A 26,034-nucleotide genomic window follows, 5' to 3' on the forward strand; every position below is an offset into this window, starting at 1 on the left:
GGAAACAAAACTTGGTGGAAGTTTGGGACATGAGACAAGAATGTTCCAATTAAATGTTGGCTTGGATCTGAAAAAAGGCTGGTTTCAGAAATTTCACATTATTTATCTATTTATCATTATTTAGAGATTTTCTTAGTAAATGTTTGATCCAATGTCCCAGGTGATAATTCGAGGATCTTCATTTTGCGGGCTGATATATGAGTGTGAGTATTTTGGTGGAGCTGGATTTGAGGAGACTGTCGGGATGATAACATGGTGCCACTAAAGATAGTTTGTCAGGAACATTGTGTGTAATCGTCTCTGATCCTCACACCACAAAAAAACAAACAAGCAAACTCACAAACCATCAGGGCTGAAAACACAGGAAGAAGAGAATGTGGACAAACCAAGATAAACAGCTGAGTTTTGTTCCGACACTCATCCTCTTCATCAATCATCCTCTTCCTCTAGCTTCTCTCTGTTTGATTTAGATTTTTGATATAACTGCAGTGTCATATCTCTGAGCCCCTGACCACAGACTCTCTCTCCCTCAGGCCCGAGCCTCTCCTCCCTGTCGGAGTTCTGTCTCTGGATGATTCACGTGTTCACCGATGTTCTTTCAGGGCAGAACTCCTCACCTCTCTCCGAACTCCCTCTCCTCTCGGCCGCTCTCCAGAAGAGCCTCGCACCTCCTCCCACTTGTCCCGGCTGCTTTCATTGTTCTTAGAGAAACCGCTTCGCCACCGCGCCTCCTCAGTACGCAGCCGGGTTCTCTAATGATCAGAAGTGCGGCTGATGTGTGATGTAGATTCTCGTGTGTCAAGTGGAGCGGGCGACATTAAAGGGTCGCAGTTGTGTTGCTTTTGTTGTGAGAGAGGGAGCCTGGTTGCGTAGGAAACTGAAGCCATGTGACGTAACCGCCATGAAATGTGACCATACATTTCACCTGTGTGTGTCTGTGTGTGTGTGTGTGTAAGCAGCATCAAGTGTTGTGTGACAGAAACAGGCAGTTGTCGTACAAACCAGGAATGACCTTGTGAGTCTTTTCACGCTCTCTCGGGATCCTCGTTGTTCTCTTTGAGGAAACCAGGTTACCCACTTGCTCGCCGCCCGCTGCCGGACGGCCCCGGCTCCCCGTGGTGCGCCTAAAAATAACCCCCCCACACTCTGAGAACGCCCCACGTGCTCCGTGAGAGAGAGAGAATCTTAGTGTTGACGTCGCAGAAACTGTTCTGCTACGGTGACAGTTATTCCTAAAGCTTGTAGCACATGAAAAACACGGGGGTGGGGGGGCCTGCTTCTGTCGGGAGTCACACGTAACCAGCAAACTGCCGGCAGTTCGAGTCCGAGTACACAAAGAATCATTTCATCTGGGAGATAATCTTTGTGTTGCCGGCGGGGCTCAGACACAGAGCATAGATTTCCAATAAGTACGAAGCTGAAGCGTTAGGGAGAGAGAGGTGAAGCAACACTGACGGAGACACGCCAGGCATCCATCTGCAAACAGGAAGAAGGTGGATGCTCCACTTGGTCTGTGGAGACTCTGCTGCTTTTTGATTAGCTGCTTTCAGACCAGCACTGACGTCCGGACGTTTTCCTTCAATTTTCTGGATGTGAGAAAAGTCCAAGTCGGTTGTTTCAGAGACGTAACAGATATAAAACTCAAAAAAAACAGACATTCCAGAGCTTTTGGTGATAGAAGCCGATGCCGGTGTTGATCTCTCTTTATACGTCAGGTCCTGCAGAGTTTCTCTCGCCTCTGCTCTGCCCTCTAGAGGATGTTTATGTTACGAAGCATGTGGGTAGCGACGTTACATCCTCCGAAACTGACGAATCATTTTTTTGTACGTTGAAAACTTGACTAAGTTGCTGACTCAGCTTCAGCCGATACTGTGGAGAAAAGGTTTTAACTGAACCTTTTAAATCACACATGCTCAACGTAGCCTGCTGGTCATACGTTAAAAGGGTCTTTACTATTTCATCAAGCTAACTTAGAAATGGACGTAGCTGATGTTGTCCGGGCTTCGGGGCGACAACAACACTGGAGGTAAATACTTGATATTGAGGGAATCGCGAGTGATGTTTTTAAACGTCGTCCTAGTTGTCGTCATGTTAATGGTTCATTTAAAATATAGCAGTTAAAGAATTAGCCTCTGAGCTAACAGTGGCACAGTCACATGCACTTCAGCCCTGTAAACAAGGAATAATGTAGAATGAAATATTTCGCTTGTACTCTGTGTCTCTGAGAAGAATTGATGAGGTAGAAGGTTAAACGTTGAACTAACAGCAGCGATAACGTCGTGGAAATGTCTCTGAATCGGTCCCAGAGGAGATTCAGGTTCTGTTCAACCCAGTTCTCATGGATCCAGGTTCCTGTGCACGTTGTGTTCCTGCAGGAGAAGCCTCCTCTGTGCAGCTGCCTGCCTGCGTGGGCAGCAGCCCGTGTTACTGAGAGACAATCTCCAGATCTGCTTGAACAGGAAACAACCAGATTCACGGGTCCTGATGCAAATCAATACGAGTGTATCGATAATTCAACACAATACACACACACACACACAACATGTTCTCCCTTGTGACTAAATCAAACCGAATCCCAGAGTTCACAGTTCATGTTTAAAAAAAGAACTAGTTCCTTCTCTTCACCTTCGTTTCGTCGTGTGGTTAAAGATCTGTTGACGACACTTTATCTTTAATGTGCAGCCAGACGATAAAAGACAGAGGCGTAACTGTGTGTGTGTTTGTGTGTGTGTGTGTGTGTGTGTGCAGAAGCTTTCACTTTGCTCAGACAAAAGCAGAAGCTGGAGGCTGGTGCGAGTGTGTGGATGGATGTTGTTTCTCCAGATAATGATCTCTACTACGCGTGGAGTGTGCACAGACACGTGAACCGGAACGCAGGAGGTTCAATGCCCCGACAAGCGTGTTGTTAAACCCTGTGTGTAGTAATCTGTGAATTTTGAAAGCGGCCCCGTGCACCTGTTCCTTCAGCCTCCTCATCCTCCATTCTGCTCTGTCTCCCTTCGTCCCGTCAGCTGATCCCTGATCTGCTGGAGTCGTCTGCTTCATCCTCCACAAGTGGTGCACATCCCCCAACTCCCCCAGGTCACATGGCTACGGAACATTTCTCCCTTCTGTCATCCTTCTCTTTCCTCTTATGATTTCCCTCCCTGTCTGTCACTCTCCGGCTGCGTCGGCTTGTTTTGAGCAAAACGAAAGTGTGTTATAGTGTGTGTGTGTGTGTGTGTGTGTTTGAGAGTGTGTGTGTGTGTGTCTGCTGGTGCATGAATACCTGCTTGATTAAGCACTGAGACAGACACACACACACCTTGTCTGTATTGTGTTTTTAATGACAACCGAACAAGGTCTTTCCATTGTGCATCGATGATGTCACACATTTGCACACACCAGGAGTACTCCCATCATGCACTGCTCGTGTTTATCATATATTCCTTCAGATCCAAGCCAGTTCTCTCTTTTCTCTCCCCCCCCCCCCCCCCCCCCACACACACACTTCATCGTGTCTCTGGACTCGTCCAACAAGCAGCAGCAGCATCATCATGCACTAATAATTCATCAGCAGCCGCAGATTGTCAGATCAGCACTGGGAGCCAATTAAACACTCGGTTACACTTCCTGTCTTTAGAATCTCACAGATCTTTGTTGCTCAGATTTTGAATTAAACTCAGCGACTTCATCCGTTTGAGGAATTTCTATTAGACGTGATTGGATTTGAATTATTTACAATTTTCTAGCTGTGGAATCAAGAGGTTCTTAAATAAAATGATCCCGGCTCTTCATCTGCAGAAGACATTTCATCCTTTGCATTTCATGATGCATGTGTGTGTGTGTGTGTGTGTGTGTGTGTGTGTGGGCATGACGCTGACGTGAGCTTCTGTTGTGCGTCAGATTTAAAGAGCGGCTAATTTGCCTTGAATGAGGCTGAAACTGAAATCTAAAAATACATTAAACACACAATTAAGTGTGTTTCAGTTTAATGTCTGAGTGTTACTCTGCTGTTTCTAGTAGGTACACGATCACATTTCAGTTTTAACATATTTGCACTTGAGCTCGAACCGTATTGTGTGTCTGACTCTGCGTCGGTCCTCTCGTCAGTAACTGACAGCAGAACAGACACACTGGAGGAAGATGTGATTTTCTGTGAAGCACACAAGCCTTTAGACGCAGGGGTAACAAGACACAAGTGAGACCGAGTACGAGTCGGGGCCACTGGCACTGGAATGATTTGAGCTGCTCCAGCTGTCAAGGTCTCTGGCATTAATGTATGAATTTACCGTGATGTGTGTCTGTGTGTGTCTGTCTGTGTGCGTCTGACTGAGACTGCTCCACTTCAAGGCTGTGAAGTCGTATTCATGTCGATTTGCATCACAACGTCTTCCTCGCCATCGGCTCCTCGACAAATGCAGCAACAACAAAAGCACAGAACCAACAGGAGACCGAGCTGCGTAGAATCATCACGTTTGATGAAACCTGAAGTCTCACCTCAGACCCTCACTTTGTTCCCAGCGCTGCAATATCCTCATCATGGATGTGTTGAATATTTCCCTGATTTGTCAGTAGATTGTGTCGTCAAACAAATGAAGAGAAAATAAAGAAAGAGAAACATTTGAGTCATAATCCAAGTCCAAGGGGACCTGGCCAAATTAATTACAAGGATATAAAACAGATTCCAGATTAAAGCTCATGAACATCTGGTTTAATAACTTGATTAACAATTTAAACTAAGAATATGTCACAGTTTACAGATAAAATATATAATTGGGAGATCATATCATATTTTATCCTTCTCATATTCATCCTTGTGTTGAATTTGTGTTAAAGGTTTAAACGATGTAATGATCTGAAACAAAACAAAATGCTGCAGCACCTCTTTTCAGCCTCTGTCTCAAACACCCGTTCTGTCTCTTTAAGTCCAGTCCGCTCTGATTGGCCGGCTCGCCGTGCATCATGCAAACGTGGATCCTTGAATAAACACATGAAATAACCTTCGTAACACACAGGAGCAAAAAACCTTGTGTCTTCTTCAGGTGACAAATCCCTGCAGCACAATCTCCTCTTCATGTTTTAATAGATTAAAATGTGAAAGCGCCAACATTCTGTGCAGCTCAAGGTGAAACAATAAATCTTTTCAGGTTTGAAATGAAAACGCGAAGCTGCATGAACAGACCTGGGGTCAGCAGAACAGGAGAGCAGTGATTACTCCCTGTGAGCGACATGTTTCCCATCTCAGCCGCTGTTATTACCAAAGTATTGATCCGTGCCATCTTGAATATCTGAGGCTATTGCACTCCACCCAACTGTGCATTGAAACAGCTGAGAACCAAATTACAAGCTTTATTTCACCGGGAAAACACACGCAACCCCCCACCCCCCCCCCCCCTCCCCCCCCGACCACGTCAGCGTGTGTTGCATGAAGGCGCCATGTGTGTGGCGGTGGATGATTATTATTAAGGCTGAGAGGAGATGGTGAAAGCAGGGTGGGCTTTAATTGCAACCAGAGCCCCAAAAAGAAGTCATTCTTATCTCGTCCTCTTTATCTTTTTCCTCTCCGGTAGCGAGGGAATCCAAGCGTTCGATTGGTTGGAGCAATAAAGAGGAGATGAATATCTTTTGTGGGGAAAGTTCTCATTCTGAGTCCTGACAGAGCGGCGCTGATGAACTTTGCAGCCGAGCACCAAGATGGATGGATGACAGGGAAAGAGCAAGAGAGGAAGTGGGGGGGGGGGGGGGGGGGGGGGGGGAGGAATTGACAGTTTGCTTCGGCTCCGGAGGAAAGAAAGATGAGGGGAGCGGTGGAGGAAAAAAGGGAAAGACAGCAAACACAAAGTGGAGGAAGAGAAATACAGCAGTACAGCTCATTGTCTCAACACTGCCCCTCTCATCAATCTCCCGAATGGCAGCTGCCTCACACACAAACACACACAGACACACACACTCACACACACACACACTGCCCGACTGCCTACACAACTGATTCCCCGAGTGATGAATCATGCCGCGGTATGGCGTGGCACAGCAAGGCATTTGTTAGAGGTGGTGTTTTTCTCCATGTATAAGTTATTTGTGTCATAAATGTGTGTGTCTGTGTGTGTGTCTGTGTGTGGGTGTGTGTATTGTGGCGTGGGCCTGGTGCTGTGTTGTGTGTGTGTACAGTACACATATGTTTCTAGAAGCCGACACGGCAACAAACATCTTTATTACACTGAGCTGATCAGACTTTAGGTGATAAAAGAAAACAACACTGTTGCCTATTAGTGCGTTTTATTATTTTACTACATTATCCTGTAATTAAAACTAAAGTGTTTTCGCTGCTTTGAAATAATGACTTCAGTGAACGAGAGCCGGTCGGAGCTGGAAGTGGAATTTAAAAAGGTTCCACAAATGTGAAGGACATTGGAACACTGACCTACTATTGTGTATTCTGTGCTACACAACTAGTTGTCGAGACATTGGTGAACCAATTTTTTTTCTTGTGCAGTTTTTTAATATCGTGGTTTACAATGCGTTGTTTTCAGTGAATGCCAGGTTGACCTTTGAACTGAGGTCAGAGCACATTGTTGATATGAAGTGCCTCAATACTTACTACCTGTGCCCGTACACACACACACACACACCCACACACACACACCCACACACACACAATCACCCTGCTTGGCTGCTGCTGCTTTGTCCTTGTACTGACACACAAACACAATGCACACAGTATTTTCGCTCCGACCCTTTACCCACACACACTTGGAACACAAGCACAAACACACTCAATTACAGACACACACACACAATCAAGTTTGAATGTGTTAATGGCTTCTCGGTGTGTGGGTGTTGTGTGTCTGTGTGTGTGTGTGTGTGTGTGTGTGTGCCGTGAAAGGAGACGCGAGCAGGAGAAACAGGTGCAGTGGAGTGGAGCAGTGCATTATGGGAGCATTTGGCGGACGAGTGCAGGGCAGAGACGTCACCTCTCTGAACCGTTCACTCACAGCTGCACTGTCAGAGTCAGAGGTGCTAAACGTCCAGTCTGTGGGGGGGGGGGGGGGGGGGGGGGGCGACACTGAGGAGAGAGAGAGGTGGGAAGCGAAATAAAGATGTAGGAAAACAATAAACTCTTTTATACAGAGAGTCTGCTCCTCCAGATAGATTTTACATATATCAGGCGTTGTCGTCTCGAGAGGTGTGACGCATGCCCCAGTGCCGTCTGCCCCCCCCCCGCTCCTTCTACACAGATCTGGACTCTGTGGCTTCATCCACCTCCTCTACGATCCCGATCCACCCCAGCATTAGATCTAATCCCTGTCCATACTAAATATTCACAGATTGCTTGAGATCGATAAATCTCTTTCTGCCCGTTCCAGAGTTAAAATGCAACCAACAGCTTTTACAAACATCTTCTTATTAACAGGCTCCAGTAGTAGAATATGGATTCAGCCTCAGATCACCTCCACTGCCGGTTTAAAGGCGGAACAACAACACCACCATGTCCGTACCTCGTCCACATGGAGGAGGAATGAAGGAGCAGCATTTCAAACAGGCTGAGAAGTGGCTGGAGGACGTGAGGAGGACAGAAGGTGTCACTGAGGGACGGGGGGGGGGGGGGTGAGGAACAAGAGCAGGAGATAGAAAGCAAAGTGGTTGCATCTCCCGACATGATGCAGCTTTAACAAGCCGCTCTGCTGGGACTTGATCCCCCGGTTCCCTCTTTCATCCTGGTTCTCTTATCACACCACAAAACCCAGCCTTGACCCAGCTGCTATCATTTCTGCTGCTCTCATGTATTTATGCCCTGGGACTCAGCGGTGGCTCAGAGATACACAGCGCTGTAGATAAATATATAAATGTACACACAGGCTGTAGAGAAGAAAATAAAGCTTGTGTTTACATAGAAGAGATTCGTTTTCTTTACAGGAGACGAGCTGGATCAGGACGAGGAGATTTGCATGATTGTGAGTGCGATCCTAGATCAGTTCTCCGACCGAGAACAATCAGCTGTAGCTTCAGTCTTCAAAGGATCCAGCAAATAAGAAAGGCAGTATTTACACAGAGCTGGGATGGGATCGAGATACAGATGTTTGTAATTGGATGAGGTGTTTTCTTTTGAAAACACCTCATCCAATTATTCTACATATAAATAAGACTGCACAACCTCACAGTTTTAATATAGTAATAAAAATGTGAGGTTATGAACAAAGGGTAAAGAAGAAAGCATGTTCTGTAATTCATTCGATTCACAATAATTCATATTCGGTCATCAAAGGTTTGTTTAATCAGTTAATAATTAAAATATAGAAAGTTTAAGACAACAACAATTAATAGAAAAATAAAATATTGGTAACAGAATAAAGTAGAAAGTTTGTAAAACATTGTTAAAACTTGTTGAAACTTTCTATTAAACAAAACTCAACAAGAGAACACAAGAGGTGTTTGTGAATGAATAAATAAAGGACCACAGCTATGAATTATCCTTCTGTTCTTTTACCAGGAGTGAAGCTCGTCTTTATTTAAATGTGTTTGATTTAAAGTCAACAGTTAGAACATGATGGGAATAGACAGGACGTCCTCCTGCGCTGCCTCAGTGACGGGTTCTAAAACCGGTTCTGCAGTGAAACGGTTGTAACCACAGTTTAATTTATGATCAGCATGAGGGACACTCGCTCCCTCTCATCATCTCATAAACGTTCCCATTAATGTCCTCATCTGAAAGACAGAAGAGGGAATCTGCTGCTCGAGCTCCGAGAGGCTGCACCTGAGCTCCATGCTAATGTCTGTGAGGGTCCAGATGACGGCTCCTACATACTGATGCTAAGAAGGTGTCGTGTATCCTCGTGTGACTTCTCTGCCCACGGAGCTTTGATGCTAACGTGGCTACAAATGTCAAAATATTAAAGTTATGACTCAGATCAAAATCGTATTTCCTCACCTGCTTAATTTGAAGCAGCATATTTATTTTAATGTAAGCTAAAGATTTAGGACAACGAATGCTTACACATTTTCAATAGACATTGTCCTAAATAAAAGAACATTTCAAATACTACATACCTCATAATTATGACTGTGAAAGCTCTGATCTTCTAAACTGAGCATGAGAACACACGTGTCAGAACCTGAGCGTCTTACGGTCTCTTCACCTTCTCAGTGGAAAACCTGTGAAATGGTAAATGCTCTGTAATTATTAGCACTTTTCTCGTCTCAACGACAATAAGAGCACTTGATTCTGACCTTTGAATCATTCACACACGTTCATACAGTTCAGCTTCGTGCTGCACTTTCTCCCACATCAGCCCCAAACAGGCTCAGGTTACAATATAACCATGGGAAGCTATTTGTCCTGCTTTCATACATAAATGTTTTACCGTCCACGCAGACAAGACACTGGGATGGTTAGTGGACAACCCGCTCCGGCACATAACAAGTTTATATTCTACCTTGTGCAGCTGCAGACTTTGGGTTCTACTCAACATCTGGATGTGATGCAAGTCTGTTGTTTAGTGTCTATTGAGTTTCCTCTTATTAAGACAATCTACAGAGGTGTAAGCTCACTTGACTTTTAAAGGGATTGGGGGATGTCTCTATGTTATACCTGAAATACTAATACTAGGTACAATCCTTCTCCATCTATCTGGGTAGGAGGGGTGGGGGTGGGGGGGCAGGATGAGGGATAATTGGGGCAGAGGAAGGGAAGCTGTGTGAGAGTGTGTGTGTTCGATAAATGCTTCATTCCTGTGCTGCCAATGAGAGGAGCATAGACAAGATGGATGTTGGTGTTGGTGTTGGAGCACGTGAAGCTGGTCCATATGGAGCTGGAGGTATTTTCCATACATTAAACCCTCATGGCCAGTGAGTGTGAATATATTGACTATTGAATAACAACATCCACTTGTTTTATCAGGTTGAAGCTCTCTGTCCTAGAGCCTGAATGTGGGCGGGTTGTTTCTATAGGGTCTCATGTAAATGAGGTGACTACACACAACACAACACAACAAGGGGTTCGTGCTCACACCTTAATAACATCTTGTGTTACAGTGAGCGTTCAAATAGAGACACAAACCCACCGCTGCAGCTCCAGCTCCTCTTCACTTCTCTGTTCCAAGGTCAGCTTAAGACCAATTGGGATAAGTGGAGCATAATTAACTGCACTGCCTCAGTAGACACACACACACACACTAACACACACACACACACACACACACACACACACACACACAAGCCCTAACTGAGCGCAGGGTTTTTAAGTCATCATCCCAACCGCAGCCTTTGTCCTGATCTAACAAGTCCTGTTGATAATAGATAATAACAGATACAAACCTTTCAGCTGTGGCCTCAGATATGACAAATATAAAAACTTCATACACGGGAAATAAAACATGGCCACTGCTTTTATAAGATAGAAAAAGATCTTCTTCAATGATCCAGAGGGAAATAAAGGTATCGAGCAGCTGAAATGTCGAGAGGGCAACAAGAGATTTGATTAAATAATAATGCAGAGAAATGAAATATTGTAGAAATACCTCAACATTCAATTTGTAGTTGAGCGTCACCTTTAATGTGTGTGTTAAAGTTGTATTGCTATATAAAGTATAATGCAATACAATACACACACACACACACACACACGCTACAGCCATCGATTGACTGAACGCTGCAGGAAAGTAAAACGTAACTTCTGGATCTGCACCAACATTTGAACGGGTTCTCTCCTGATCCTTTCAATGGGTCTCGTGTTAATCTGTCCAGTAGTTTTTTGTGTAACCCTGCAAAACAACAAACAGACCCACTAAACGAAAACATCCTCGGTGGAGGTGAAAGAAGTGACTGTTCAGCAGCAGAACCAGAATGAAACTGCCACTGGGAGGCGTTTAACAGTCTCACGGCCTGTGAAAAAAAAAGTCCGTCTCAGATTTTCTTTTGGTTTCTTGCGTCAGTGGCACAAGCTGCAAACACACACACACACACACACACACACACACACACACACACACACACACACACACACTCTGACATATTATCTCATTATAAAGTCGTTAAAGTGTTGCCTACTTAAATATTCAGCAGACGTAGAACAACATTAGCATCCAGTGGAGGTCGCCTGAGGAATAAGAGATCATTACCTCCGGAGCTGATTGGTTCAGTGGTTAACGTGTGTCTGGTGCAGGTTGTGCAGCTTTGTCTAGTGAAAGGTAATAACCTCCCTTGAGCCACTCTTCCTCTGTGGTGTTTTTGGCTGAGCGTGCACGTACGCGTGTTAACGTGCACACCCGTGCTCGTGGGAGTGCTCTTGGATCGTCCTCTTGGAGCCAGCGAGGAGTAGAACAGCACCGTAGATTGGCTCGGACTTTATTCCCCCTCTCTCTTGAAACACAAGGAAAATAGCAGCGTGGAGGAAGGGAGCAGATGAAAATAGCTCAGTAGGCAATCGCTGACTCACAAGGCGACGCTGGGAGTCAGGAAGGCTTCCATTCCCGCATTCATCACATCAACTCCGGCTGTTGTGTAACTCTCTCTGCACCCGTAAATCAAACTCTCCTCTGCGAGCTGGACTTTTGTGCGAACGTCTCGGCGTGAAAAAGAGGGCCGTGACATCTCAGGTGCCATTTATCACATCTGACAGTGCTGCCTGGAGCGTCTGGGGGCGGGGGGGGGGGACAGGGGAGGGAGGCCGAGGCCGGCTGGCTGTTCCGCAGGCCGGTCAGCTGCACCCGGTCCATTCATCACCCCGGTCGAGGAGCGTGGGCTGTCAACGCTCATGTTTTTTTAAAGTATTGTGAAATGAAGCACGGCCCTGAACCAGGATCAGATGTAAATTCCAGTCCAGTTAATGAATCAGTGCACGTTACTCATGCGCTCAGAGAGGAACTCAGACAAACACAAACGAGTCAGATGCTTCACACGTAGGCTGTGGGGAATCTGCCAGAGAGAAATTAAAGCTTTACATGTCTCGTTCAAAATAAAGGTGAATCAGAATCAATCAAAGGAAAGACACGTCATATCCTGGATCCATTGGATTCTGCAAAGTTGAGATTTTCCTTCTTAAGTATTTAAAAATAAAAAAACACATTATTTATCTCTACCTGTTCTTTCTTGTTTGTTTGCAGTAGGTTTGTGTCTTTTGTCGTCTCTTTGTGGTCATTTCCCATGTCTCGCTTATCGTTTTCAATTTGTAGTTGTTTTTGCTCCTTTATAACTAATTTGTGGTCATTTTGTGTCTTTGTTGTGCGTTTTTGCGTTACATCTAGTGTAGAAGTGTTGTGTTTCGGAGGATTTTTTCGGTGCATTTGTTGCTACTTTGTGTGTTTCTGTTGTTTGATTAAATTTCCAACGATAAAAGTTAACAGCCCCTCTGAATGAGTCCTGAAAGTAAAGTCGGACGCAGACGTTAAACGAGATTGTTCCTCTCGTCTGATAACTTGCTGTGTCATGTGCTAACAACTGACACCAAACTTTGTGTGTGTGTGTGTGTGTGTGTGTGGTAAATAGCAGGACAGAGTGTGTTTGAATGATCTCAAATCTAACCCAGATCCTCCTACAGAGCCTCCTCGGCTCAGCAGTGTCATTAGCGCCAAAAATTAATTTAAATAAAACAAAGTAAAAAGGCAAACACATTTCTATAAATAGGAGAGTGTAGTGACGCCTGTAAACTTTGGGGTCGTGAACGTTATTGCACATTTTTCCAGAGGTGAGTGAGAGACACTGAAGTGTGACTAAGAGGAGGATTGTGTCTGAGGAGCTGCTGGGTCATGTAGAGTCTTCACAGCGAGTAGCAGCGTCCTGCTCCCAGTCTCTGTTCCCACTTTGCCTCTGAATATTTCACGTTGTGTGTTCCAACCCTCCGACTGCTCCGTGTCCAAACCGGCTTTGTTCTCTGCTGCCGGTGGCGAGGAGCGACGTGCTCCACGGGTTTCAAGTCGGCTGCAGCAAGACTCTGTCTGAAAGGTTATTTTCGGCGGGTACATGTAATTGAATGGAAACAATCTGCAGATTAATAATAAATAAGCAAATCTGTGTCTGTGTCCTCAGGTTGAGGCCCGGAGTGATGCAGTCTCTGTTTGGCGGCGGGGAGCTGGAGCTGCTGGGGGGGGGCGGCGATGCCGGCGGCCTGAAGGAGGATGGCTGCGGCAGCGTGGTGTGGCGCTCCTCGCCCCTGCACCCCGAGGACGTGTACTCGGCCTCCCACTTCGCCCTCATCACGGCCTACCAGGACATCAAGACCAGGCTGGCCTGCCTGGAGCGGGAGAACACCAGCATCAAGAGGAAGCTCAAGATCTACGAGATCAAGGTCAGGGCTCTTCACTGTGTCTCTGAGACTCTTCACCCTGTAGCAGGGAAACGTCAGCTAACTTTGCACGAGGTGCTTTGTGAAATGAAGGTTCGAGGTTTCACCGGTTTTCAGACGTGAACTCTACGTCAACTCTACCGTGTTCCCTCATGAGCTCATTAGAACATTATCCTGAGTTTTACCAGTAGAAACTCCTGAGAACGTCCAGAGAAAATAACATGTGTGATCTCACGTCTCTGGAAAAGTTCAGGAGATGATCTGGAGTTCAGTGCAGGTCTGAAAGCAGGTTAAGTTTGGTTAGCACCGCCGATTCTAATACATATTCATAAAGTTAGCATTATATAAAATATTTAATTTATTAGGGTTACTGAACATCACACGTGGACCAGATTGCCTTTGTGTAGTGTGGATGGAGATTGTATTTTCTTATTTTAATGGAGGGGAAAATATCTGTTCACAAAATATGTACACAAGGCCTTAAAGTCGAATATCACAGTGTTTTTGTCCTTGTTGTTAAAACACAGAAGATTCTGCTTCCATCGACCAAGAGGCCATTTTGTTCTCTGACTGATCTGAAGAGAATCAGAGGACGAGCACGTTGTCCACTCGGCCCTCGGCACTTTGTGTTTTTATTGATGCAGCGTCTGTACACAGAGATCAAAGGCAGGGAAAGCGTCGGTGAGCTTTGATCTTCAAGCAGCGGGGGAATAAAGTTGAATCCAAAAGAAACGCTGCTGAAGATTCAATTAATGTTTAAATATAAATTCATGATATTGATCCTCATTTCTAAAAAACCAACAGGAGGACTGGGAGCCTGAGTGGGACCAGTTTGACGCCTGGTATCAACCTGTGACCTATTCAGTACAGATAGTCTGGCTGGATGAAGATCAGTAAGAGTTTTATCTGAGACCAAAGGGAAACGCGTGAGGTTTAAATATTAAGATGACGATTATTCTCAATTTAAATTAATCTACTGATTAATTTATTCATTAATCAATTGTTTCAAATGATTTACTCTAAACAAACATGGAATATGGGATATACATTTCTAAAAATACAGCTTTTATATATCTTCACTGATTTGATCTTTGGTTTATAATCTCTGAAACTGAAAAGTAAACATTAGTGTAAAATCTATAAGGAATTGTGATGCTGACGCCGACTCGTTGAACATGAAACATCAGAATATCCTCGGAGCTTCTTGGCGTGAGAGTCGGTGACACCTGGAACATTCCTGCACAGCCGGGCCTGTGGGCCTGGTGGGAGGGGGGGGGGGCACAAAGGAAGCAGCGTGGGAGAACAGAGCGGAAAAAGAAGAGAAAGAGAAACGAGGGAAAGTGTTGAAATCAAGTACAAAGGAGGATTAAATTAAAAAAGATCTCCTCCCGGACTTTATCCTTATCATCATTAGTCGGTGGTGTTCTACTTATTCTAGGAATTATACGGCTCTGGAGCTGTAATGAACCCGTCCTCGCGCCCATGAACATAGAGCGACAGCTGAGGAAGAGGATCCAGAGCGATGCGAGCTGCTGCAGCTGAATCTCCTGTGATGTTGAACTGGAGCTCCTCACAGCTTTGATTCTCAGGGACTGACTTAAAAATCTAATACTCAACACTGATGTATTGTGATTTTCCGGGGGAAGACACAAACCTGCAAACTGATGGAAATGTGATTTGACTGCGTGTCGAGCAGAAGTCCTGCGTCGCTCTGTGAACAGCTGCTGCCGGCGGCCGCGGGCTGCCACGGTGCGTTCAGGGCCCGGTGCGTTCAGGGCCCGCTGAGACAGGTGTTGATTTTTGGGAGAACGGGTGCAGATGCCGGCTGTTTGGAGTAGGAGTTGTCACACCTGGACCTCTGTCAACACAGCATGCGCCTGTTTTCAGATCCGAATAATCAATGTGGACAATACGCACATCACTATATGGACTCCTGACATGTTCGTGTGTGAGAGGAACAATATTCCTTTTCCTTTTTCCTGCAGACAAACTCTAAAGACAAGCTGCAGATGGAAGTGCTTGATGTGAGGTCGTTCTGTGAAGCTCGGCGGTGTGAGAGGTCCCCCCCCCCCCCTGCCCCCCCCGGGGCCTGCGTTCGCCCGTGTTGAGAAACGTTCACTGTTCAAAGCCCACAGAGATGTTCTGCTAAATGGAAAAGGGTTGTTTGCCTCTTCACACAGACGTTGCATCAGCTGCGCCGGCTTCCGACAGAAAGTGGAAAGCCCTCCGCTCGTGCTCGGCACTCTAAATGTAAATGTGGCTCTTTAGGTTGAAGCGCCGGCAGTCGCTTTCACAGGATTCAGTTTAGTGCTGTGACGAAACACTTTCCCTCATAATTAAAACAAGTAAACGTGGTACGGCCCCTTATTGAGATTAAAGCAGCCAATCCCAGCTGCAACTGCTGCAAATTATTTCTATATATTTTAAATAGTTATGTTCAATATAGTCTCACTCCACGATCACTGCGATAAGACAGCAGCACCCGTATCCGAAATATTTTAGAAATTGTTTGAGGGTATAAAATTGAAGAAATTATAAGTTTAGTTTTTGAAAATGAGCTCCTGAGGCCATAAGATGCATCACTTTGAATAAGCTTTGTTGAGAATCAGACATGAACCGTCTGAGACACTTGGATTCTGTGTTAAAACATTAAAATGAACAAGAGCAAACAAAGGAGCTGGTGGTTTGACGAACCCGACCATGAGTCACGGTCCTTCCCCAGATTTCACTGTGTGGGATGAAATTAAAACGTGTGATTAAAACAACTCACTGTGTAAATTCTGTGACTAGTTTGGGACGAACAGAGAAAGTAAAATGTTGCTCAGGAGAGATAATACTAGTTCAAACAGATTGTCTGAGTGAGATCTGAGCCGAGGAGAAGCTGAGGAAAAAAGTGAGAATTAGAGAAACGATTATGAATCCACAAAAGGATTAATTCGGCAATTACGTCTTTTCTCAACCTCCTCCTTACGCGTCCGTCCTCTGCTGTTGTGTCTCCAGTTCCCGATGATCAACGAGTTCGGGGAGGACACCAACTCGTACTGCTCCTTCGAGAGCAAGGAGACGGCTCTGCTGCACTCGGAGAACGGCAGCCTGCAGCAGAGAGTCAACGTCCTGACCCACGAGGTAAGAGGACGGCTGAGGACAACGGGAGGAGACAGAGAGGGAGGAGAGGGAGGAGACTTCGGAGCATCCCCTCCCTCCCGGAGAATTAATTGAATTAAAAGGGAATTGAGGCCACGGTGAACATGTGCCGAAAGACACCCGCAGCTAATTAAGCACCGAAGCTGCCGTGCAAGCAGAAAACACCGAGACGGGAGGAAAACGTCCAAGTCTCTTTTTGAGACGCGGTTTAATTGGGAGGAAACCTGTCCAGGATTCTGCTGAATGTGTGAACCTCATGAAAGGAACAACATAAATAACGATGCATCACTTTATTGAACTGGTATACAGCAAGATTCAAAGATAAGAGCAAGATGTTATAGAGTTATACTACAGTACTTACAGAGCGAGGAGGATGGAGGCGCCCATAATGTCCTCGGACTAATCGCCCTCAGTTGTAACTCCACTATTCCCACGGAAGCAGAAATAAGAAACGCAGGAAGGAGCTGGTGTAGCGGCAGCGGTAGAGAGAGCTAGAGAGCGAGGAGGAGGAAAGAGATGCATTGTGGGAGCCGCAGAAACGATTAGCGTGGGACACACAAGGTCACAGATTGAGGAAAGGTGCCACGGCTCAGTGAGCGTGCTCTACTGGGACACACACACACATACACACATTCACACACACACACACACACACACACAAAAGTTGCAAGAGTCCAACGCGCTACAGACGAGTTCTATCTATGGCGTCTGTACCACCGACCTGTGTCCTCCTCTCCTGGTGTGCGTCACTGCCCTGATGTGTCAGTTAGTCTGTTATTATGACTTCCAGAGATATTCAACCATCTTATTACACCACAGTGTCTGGGGGGGGGGGGATCTCAGCAGGACCTTATTAAAATAGTGTCGAACATCATCATCAGTTGAGATGAGGGAGGCGTCCGTGCTGAGGTGTCGGGAGTTTCTAAGTTTGCTTCGTGACACGACATGTTCTCTCCTTTGATCGTCCTCACCCTCTTCTTCTCTGTCACTCGTCTTCAGCTCCAGAAGAGGAAGGAGAGGGAGGAGCAGCTGGAGGACGTGATCCAGGCCTACGAGAAGATCCACATGGAGAAGAGCAACCTCCAGAGGGACCTGGACAAGATGGTCTGAGGCGTTCATTCAGTTCACTGCGCCGAGCGGCCGTTATTCTCTGCATGAGTTCCTTCTACCAGGAGATGAGGAGGGAATATAAAACATGCTTTAAAATCATGAATAGTTAATGAACTTATTGAATATTTAGAGTCAAATTAGCAGGTTGGGCCAAAAGTATCTGGACACCACTGGAGGGGATTTACACCATTTGCTTCAGACTTTATATAAAAATTAACGTAAAACTAAAATTGTATATAAGATTCACACTAAAGGTTAGTGTGCTTACAAAAGGAAATGGTTTACAAGATGGTGCTGGACGTCATATCAAACTGGAGGCTCGGAACCAGCAGCTCACAGACCAGAGGGTGACGTCACGATGGGTTCAGACCCTGAGCTCCACTTAAATACATAAAATGTGAAATCCCTTCATGTTTAATAATCCAGTCAGTGTAATTGAATGTAACATGAATGCTAACGAGGAGTTCCCTCATCTATGTGAATGTAAACTGGGTTTAAAGTGATATTTGTCTCGTCTCTCCGGACGGTAGTTTCACGACCTGACAGTGAAAGCAGGAGAAACTTCTCAGAACTCGGTCGTGCACTTTAGACGACGCTGCTCATCTCGAAGGTTTTGTCTTCAGAGGAAACGTTTTTCATTTTGTTTCACTCAGAGTGAAACGTCCTTCAGGGACGAGCGTCGCTGTCGAGTCCTTTTATTTGACCCGTGAGAGCAAACTGCAAATCCTGCCCCAAAACTCACTTCTTAAATAGATTTAATTTCACCAAACAACCCCCCCCCCTCCCCCCCCCCACGACATCTTACTAAAATAGCATTTCCCTTTGATGAATCAAAGCCGATCCAGGTAGCAGATTCCAAGTGAACAGATTGTCTGGCTGCTCTGTGATAGCAAACCATCTCATGAGAGACCGAAGTCCGTGGTGCAGCCTCAGCACTTTAATGTGGTCTCAGTGATTTAGAGACAACTGACCCCAGAGCTGTGGCAGATAATACCTCTCCCTCCACCTATTGGGCCTCTTTGACCTTTAACCTTAACTTTCTCTCTCTGGCGTGTGATTGCAGACGAGCCTGGTGGAGAAGCACGTGGAGCGAATCCTCAACCTGGAGTCGGTTCTGAGGCAGAGAGAGAACTCGCTGCAGAAGATCAACATGCAGCTGCACAGCAAAGACATGCAGTACCTGCAGCTGCACGCCGGCCCGGACGCACACTGTGAGTAATGACACACACACACACACACACACACACAGATATCAGCAGGGGAGGAACCGGCCCAAACAAACACTGGTGCACTGGATGTTAGAAGAACATCTCCAGAGAGGGGAGAACTAAATGTAATGTTTTCTTTTGGAGCCAAACAACAAGAGTCAGTAAAAAAAAGTTAAACTACTTTAAGTGTCAGCAAATCAGCAGTGTGATTTTGATAATCGCTGCAAAGTAAGATAAGAACAGCTAGTTAAGACGTTTGTGTATCGACACTTCTCTCTTACTCATGGACAAATTAATCAAATCCAGCAATCTGGCTGAAAAGTGTTTAAACCGAGTTCAGGTGAGTCCTCGGCCAGTTCCTTCCAAATCCTCAGTTACCGTCCCAGAAGAAGAAGAAGTAGAAGAAGAAGCAGAAGAAGAAGAAGAAGAAGTAGAAGAAGAAGAAGAAGAAGAAGAAGAAAAAGAAGAAGAAGAAGAAGAAGAAGAAGAAGAGACCTGATTGGAAGGATTTGACTGAACTGTGTTCTTCATCCTGTTGCTTCCATCTGCAGCAACTCATCTTCATCTCTGTTTCCAACTGAGGGAAAGTCCTGCCAGACAATTTGACTTATTAGCATGCAAATTAATTCCAGTGTCAGAAATGGATGAAGATGCTTCAAACGTCCTCTGTAGTCGTGATTTAAAAAAAAAAAAGAAAAAGCATGAGAATGAAATCCTGAAACTATCACTGGGGATTGTGACTGATGAAGCCGATCGGTGACATCTGCTCAGCAGGTTCCCTGGTTTTCCAGAAGCTAAACTTTGCTTCTCTGGTGAAGTGGGAGGCTTATGAGAAGACGTGTGTCTCGCTGAGGGCGTCCCTCTTGCAGCCTGTGCACAGCATGTGACTGGGTGAGCTGGTGAGGAGGCAGGAGGAGCTGGGAGAGAAACCATGATACTGCTGCTCGGTTACATTGTCTTCTGGCTCAAGGACTGAGTCTGTGTGAGCGGAGCTGAGTCACTCGCACGCCCACGCAGATCATCACCCAGGTACAAGCTGAAAGAAGCCGCCCTTGGAAGAAGTCAGCTCTTCACATTCTCTCACACTCATCTATCGAGCGTGTTGTACAACAGGCGAGGACGGAGGAGCACTGCGGGAAACAGCTATGTACAAAATAAAGAACATGGCTTTGACTTCACATGTTTTTCCTCCCTCTCTTCTCTCTCTCCCTCCCTTCTCTCTCTCCTCCTCTATCTCTGTCTCTCTCCTTCTCCCTCTCTCCCCCCCTCGCCCAGTGCTGGACTGTCCCGCCCTGACCCTGCAGAGCTCCCGCAGCCTGGATGCCCTCTCCGACCTGAAGCTGCAGCGGCTGGAGGCCGAGCTGGAGGGGGCGCGGCACGAGGCCCAGGGGGCGTGTCAGCGGGAGGACGAGCTGAAGGCCGAGTGCGAGCGGCTGAAGGAGGAGATGAGACAGCTGCAGAACAGCCAGAGGGAGAGGGTCAGTGCTGGCTGTCCTCTGTTGGGGGGGGGGGGGCGATTCAAGGATAAAATAAATCCTGAAATCAGATTTTACAAAATGTCGATGGTTAGTGTCGAGGCATGAATTCCAACATACGGTATAAAGTGCACACGGCCTCCTCCACTGGCACTACACATTAAATCACCGGTGCATCATCGTCCACATTGTACTCTTAGGGAGTCTGGGCGACCTCCGTGTCAGAAGACACACACATGTCGGATCAAGGTTTTGTCTCGTGTGAAAAACAAAATATTGACGTTGCAGCCGCAGGCGATGAGCCGCACGGGAACAAACACACAAACACAGCACTGTCACAGTGTGAATGCACCCCCGACGTCAAACTGTCCACACTCAGGTTTAATCTGCAGCTACACAAAACTTTTGCCTTGAATTATTCACGCAGCTGAATTGCTGCCGCTCTGTGTCACATGGAGACATCGTATGAGAGAGGAAACAAACAAATCTGGAGCAAACCAAAAGTACTGCACTGCGGTTGTTTGCCTCCACAGACCGGTGCAGGTCCAAGGAGACCTGGTCTTCTGCAGACCATAAGGTCCCGTAGACATTAGACCACCACAATCTAATCAGGTCATCCTTGTGTCTAATAGAACATTTATACTTAATGTGAAAGGAATCCCTCAAAGGCATTCTTGAGATATCGTATTCACAGGGCAAAACTTGTGCTTTGTGAGGTCACAGCGACCTTGACCTTTGACCTTTGATCACCAAATTTGTATCAGTTCATCCGTAATTAGTACTGGTTATTTTCACTAAATCTGAAGAAATTCCCTTCAGGCGTTCTGGAGATATCACGTGTTCAACACACTGTCTCCGGAATGGAGCTACACTCAAGTACCATCATAAAGATCCCCCCCCCCCCCCCCCCCTGATGACGCTGATCTAACTTCTCGCTCTCCTTCGACAGGAGAGGACTTCGCCCTGCAAGCAGTGTGATGTGGAGTGGATCAAGAAGGTGGGAGACGAGCAGTAAGTGACCACAGCCGATCTCTGCAGTGGGAGGGAGGGAGGGAGGGAGGATGGAGGGAAGAGCAAGGAGAGGAGCATCATCATCCACAGCAAACGACGGAGAAGAGAAAGAACAAAATGAAAGATGTTCGACTCGAAGCCGCTGCTCCGCTACAGATGTAGATAGACCTCCGGGGGCCTCATTAGAAAGGAGCGGAGATAACAAGGTTCAAACGCAGCTTTAACAGAGGAGCATCTACTGCTCGTTCTTCAGCTGCAGCACCAGAGCTTCTGCATCTTCAGGAGCTTTACGGGGGAAACTCTGGAGAACCGGCTTCCAGAGTTTCCCCAGAGGTTGTTTTTCTCTCACTCGGACGTTCATCCCCAGGAGCTTCTGGCAGGAGATGAGTGTGAGCAGCAGGGGGCAGTGTGGGCACAGAGTAGGACGGCTTCCTGTCCACTTCCTCATGTCTGGGTGTGTGTTGGAGGTCTCTTTGAGGCCCAGCTCATCTCCCTGTGTGTTGTCTTCATCCCACCGCTCCAGAAACCTGCTGAATGAGCTTCAGCCAATGAATCCAAACTTGTTCAGCGTCCCAGCTCATTTCCAGACCCTGGTGGAATTCGGCTCGGGCGCTGCACGGTGTTGGATCTCAGGTGCGAGAGAGAGGAAGAAGTAGAAACCACAGCGAGTCGGGCAGATGACTCACGCACACAATGAAACCCCACAAGTGTTTCAATGGGGAGCAAACTGAAAGTAAGCTGCCAGTGAGTGTGTGTGTGGCGGGGGGGAGGTTTTTTCCAGACCTCGGTCACCTTTTGGTTTTACTCAACAATATCACTGACACCCACAGAAACACTCGGCTGGGCTTTTCTTGTAATTGGGCTCGTTTAGAGTAAACTGCACAGATTGATAAATCTGATAAACGTTTATCTCCTGCAGCACCAGCAGCACGTTATTATAATCTGGAGGAGATTCTGTTTTACCTTGTGGGTGTAAGGCTTTTCCATTGTGTGGAGCTTTTTTGTGTAACTGAAATCTGATCGATCTGTAAATGCAAAGAGTCAGAAATCAACAAATTTCATGTTATCCTCCATTTGCTTCTGTCGTGGTGGATTTTGTTATTGATTCTCTCTTCTGCTCTTCCCAGAACTTTTGCAAGAACAAAACAATTCAGACGTAACTTGAGTTTCCTCCTCCACCCTCACCCTCACCCCCCCACCCAGCCACAGCTCTGCAGACGCTGGCAGCCGCCGGGCGAGCGACTCTTCAGCTTTCAGAAAGCGAGAGGCCGTTTCCAATAAATCACAACCTGGTGATTTATTTTAAAAAGAAGTGGAATTCCCTTTTCTTCTCAAAAAATAGTCTTGCATGTTTTGAAACTGCTCGACACGTCTGTGTTCAAAGTGCTGAATGCACAGAGCAGAAAGTGAGACAGAGGATGATGCAGTGCAGAGTGTGAAAAGCCCCCCCCCCCCCCCCCCCCCACTCTGTGACGTCAAGGCTGTTCAACACACGTCCTGTGTCAGGCTGCAGGTCAGCGTGAACACCACAATTCAGTTTCTTTAATATCAGGCCCATTAAACCAAGCTGAGGCCGGTTTGTGAGATTATAACTCGCTGACCACAGATCAGCCGAGTGTCTCCCCGGAGGCCGACGTCCTTAATGTGACTGAGCTCCCGAGGTTTGAAGAAGAGCGTTTATTAAAGCTGCGAGTGTTCGGCAACAAAGAGGAGCTGAGATCTCACAGGCGGCTGCAGGGACGGCTCAGATCAGAGGTCAGATCTCAGCCCACACTTCATCTCCCACACACACACACACATATACACACACACACACACATATATACACTGCATCTTGATCAATTCACTCACAACAGTCTTTCATCAGTGCTGCATCGGCATCATCACACTCCTCCTACGCGCTGTAATATAGATTGTACAGTATGTGCACATCAGAGAAGAAGACAACAAACTACAGGACATGTGCACGTTGAGAGTTTTATAGAAACACAAAGACAAAACAATCAAGGGACCTCGTATCAAAGATTGATAGCCTGTGTTTAGAGTCGGTCCTGGCGTGCAGGCGTTCACACGTCAGGTTCACGACACGGGTTCGAGAGCGGGCGTTGTCCCCGGCTCTGAAAAACACGGCGTAGTAAGATTTGAAAAGTGCGACGGTGTGAAAAGGAAAAGGAGCGTGAACCTAAAACCTTCAAGAGATTGAAGTCAGAGCTCAGAGAGAAAGACGAGGTGCGGAGCGGCGAGGGGGGGAAGCGGATGGATTGTTTTTACGGGCCCTTCAGTGATGACAATTTCACGCGGCACTCTCCACCCACCATACCAGTAAGTTTCCCTGGTGACTGCTAATTTCCTTCAACATGAAACCAGGAGGTTTTCATCCACATGCAGGGACTGAGTGCGTCCCCTGCTCAGACGACCCTGAATCGATTCCATGGCAGTACCCGGTTCCACCGACTCAAACCACAACAGGGGGAGGTTGCCAGTTACATGGTTGGGGGGGAGGGGGGACAGGGGTTCGATACCCCCACTCTGTCTGACTCATCACTGGGTGGAAAACAAGGTGGGACAGTCACCAAGGACCAGTAACCAGTGGAAGATATGACTTATATAGAGTTTATATGAAATTATGAGTTTCCTATAAACGGGGTCCCTGACATCCATTTACAAATATTTGGGGGATAAAACTTTTCTTTCATTATTCTTGTGGTGGAATAATAAGTTTGGTTATTGAGGGGATTTCTCAGCACATGTGATGATTAATGTAAAAATAGAAGGTGAAGCGAGTAGAGATGTGGAAACAAAAATATATTTGTGCAAAAATGTGCAGTGGCCCAGAGCAGCAGGTCTACACACACACACACACACACACACACACATGCACACACACAAGCACACGCACGCACACACACAGGAAAACCAATTTAAATGAGTGTGTGGGTGAGCAGGGGAACATATTTTTAAATTTTACACGGTTTTATTTGCTCTGTGGGCAGGAGACTCATTTCTTTGTTATCCGATCAGCTCAGTGTTTCAGTCCAGGTTTACATGAATTTCCTTCTCGTGCAGAAATGTTTTTTTTTTCTTTTTTGTATCTACACCGATCTCCACACGATCAGAGCTGCTTTATCAGGGTCTGGCACCCGTCTGGTTCACGACTTCCTCTTTACGTCTGAATCTTTCTCTTCATCATTAACTGTCTGTAGATGCCAGTTTTAAAAAAAAACCCTTGTTAGACATTTTGTTGTTTGCTGTCGTGCCACTAAACAATCGGTGTTGCTACTTGGAATTACTCAGAAACGCTGATCCTCTCGACTGATTTCCAACTACATCAGGGTTTCACATCTCTGGTGTCACAGAGCAGCCTCCTGGTTTACCGCCGGCGGTGCTGGCGTGAGTCAATTTCAGGTCAAGACTGAGGAGTTTACAAAAAAGTGGTTAGATGTTTGAGATAATTCGTCCATTTTCAGATATGAGGTCACGGTTGTTTCTCTCTATCTGAGCAACAGCTGCTTTATCGCCACAGACGGCGAACCCCCACGCCGTATCCCATCATGCATCTGTGCGTACCTCTTCCGGTGCTGTGCTCCACTCGCATTAATGTCGTGGGATTCAGATCAGTTTCAAGCTGGAAACTAAAACCAGCCCGTCGCCATGGTGAGACGACACAGAAGTGCCCTTGTTTACGCTTCTTGAAATAGAGTTGCTCTGGCAGAGCGGCCCCTGAGAGAGTCATGACACATCTCCCTTGGAGTGGTGTGATTTTTACGCACTTCAATTATGCGCCGTGACTTGCGACTCTAAAAATATAAGACTTTAAAGCCTCTTAATTAGCCGGTCGGATTCGTGAGGCTGTGTTAGCGCCGCAGCGTTCACTCAGCGTGGAGACGAGGATCAGTGGAGATCATCTGACGCCGTTTAGAAAGAAAGATATTAAAAACCCTTTGATCAACTCGCTATATAACATGATATAGGTTTCAATGATTCAACAGGGGTTACGCTGTTTGCATAATCAGTTGTAATATATTAACACGCACTCTCCATAATGACGGTGATTATGATAATTGCGTCTGTCCTCCTCCAGGGTGAATCTGGCTCTGGCCTACACGGAGCTGACGGAGGAGCTGGGACGCCTCCAGGCTCTGAGCTGCAAGCAGACGGAGATCCTGAGGAAAGCTTCACAGGAGCAGGCCAGTCCAGGTGAGCATCTGTGGGGGGGTGAAGGGAGGAATACAAGTCAAAGTCCTGCATCACTTAAAAGGATATATATATATATATGAAGTAGGATATAAGTAGTATGAAGAATATAAAGAGGATATCTTTACTTGAAATTGTAATGCAGAGTAAATGAAAAGTTTAAGTTCTCAAAGCAAGAAGAAGGTCGTCCCTTGAAACATAAGATATTATATAATATATACAAATATTCCAAGTAAACAAATACCAATAAGATATTATTTATTTCACAAACGAACTAGCTACACTCACTTCATATTAAGATGTATGAATATCTAAGGAAACTACAATAAGTAAGTAAATAAAAGTGGAGCCTGACGGAGGTTTTGAGGCCGATAGTTTTTATATTTGACAGTTTAACAATAAACTTTATTGTAAATAACTGTAAAGAAAAAGAAAAACAATTTGAATTAATTAAATAGGATTTTTACGTAAAATTTTAATTTGTATTATTAATTTACTTTCTATAACTATATTACATATCAAAGAATATAAATGCTTCTCAACTTTTTTTAAATTTGAAATCCTATTGTCATTCTATTTATTTAACTACTATGTTTATATGTATTAATATATCTTGTAAATACAGTGTATTTTC

The 26,034-nt window shown here is 45.9% G+C and overlaps 1 protein-coding gene and 1 long non-coding RNA gene across 3 annotated transcripts in view; one reads left to right on the forward strand and one right to left on the reverse strand.

The window, feature by feature from the left end:
• tbkbp1 (TBK1 binding protein 1) overlaps positions 1–26,034 on the forward strand; it is a 37,649-nt gene that overhangs the window by 7,877 nt on the left and 3,738 nt on the right. The window contains exons 2-8 of the mRNA XM_062378902.1: positions 13,003–13,261; positions 16,259–16,384; positions 17,402–17,506; positions 18,576–18,723; positions 19,996–20,198; positions 21,145–21,206; positions 25,288–25,403. Of these exons, the coding sequence (XP_062234886.1) occupies positions 13,019–13,261; positions 16,259–16,384; positions 17,402–17,506; positions 18,576–18,723; positions 19,996–20,198; positions 21,145–21,206; positions 25,288–25,403 (1,003 nt within the window). The 5' untranslated portion in view covers positions 13,003–13,018. The remainder of the gene's footprint in view (positions 1–13,002; positions 13,262–16,258; positions 16,385–17,401; positions 17,507–18,575; positions 18,724–19,995; positions 20,199–21,144; positions 21,207–25,287; positions 25,404–26,034) is intronic.
• Positions 13,710–16,883, reverse strand: LOC133931935 (uncharacterized). 2 transcript variants are annotated; one of them, XR_009911933.1, is made up of 4 exons: positions 16,764–16,883; positions 16,206–16,458; positions 14,913–15,116; positions 13,710–14,517 (listed from the first exon to the last, which is right to left on the reverse strand). It is a non-coding gene; the product is annotated as an uncharacterized LOC133931935 (long non-coding RNA). The 2 variants fall into 2 exon arrangements; XR_009911932.1 differs by lacking the exon at positions 13,710–14,517 and having other exon boundaries at positions 14,529–15,116.

This window comes from Platichthys flesus, chromosome 20, assembly GCF_949316205.1.
Source record: "Platichthys flesus chromosome 20, fPlaFle2.1, whole genome shotgun sequence".
In the NCBI taxonomy this organism is placed as follows: domain Eukaryota; kingdom Metazoa; phylum Chordata; class Actinopteri; order Pleuronectiformes; family Pleuronectidae; genus Platichthys; species Platichthys flesus.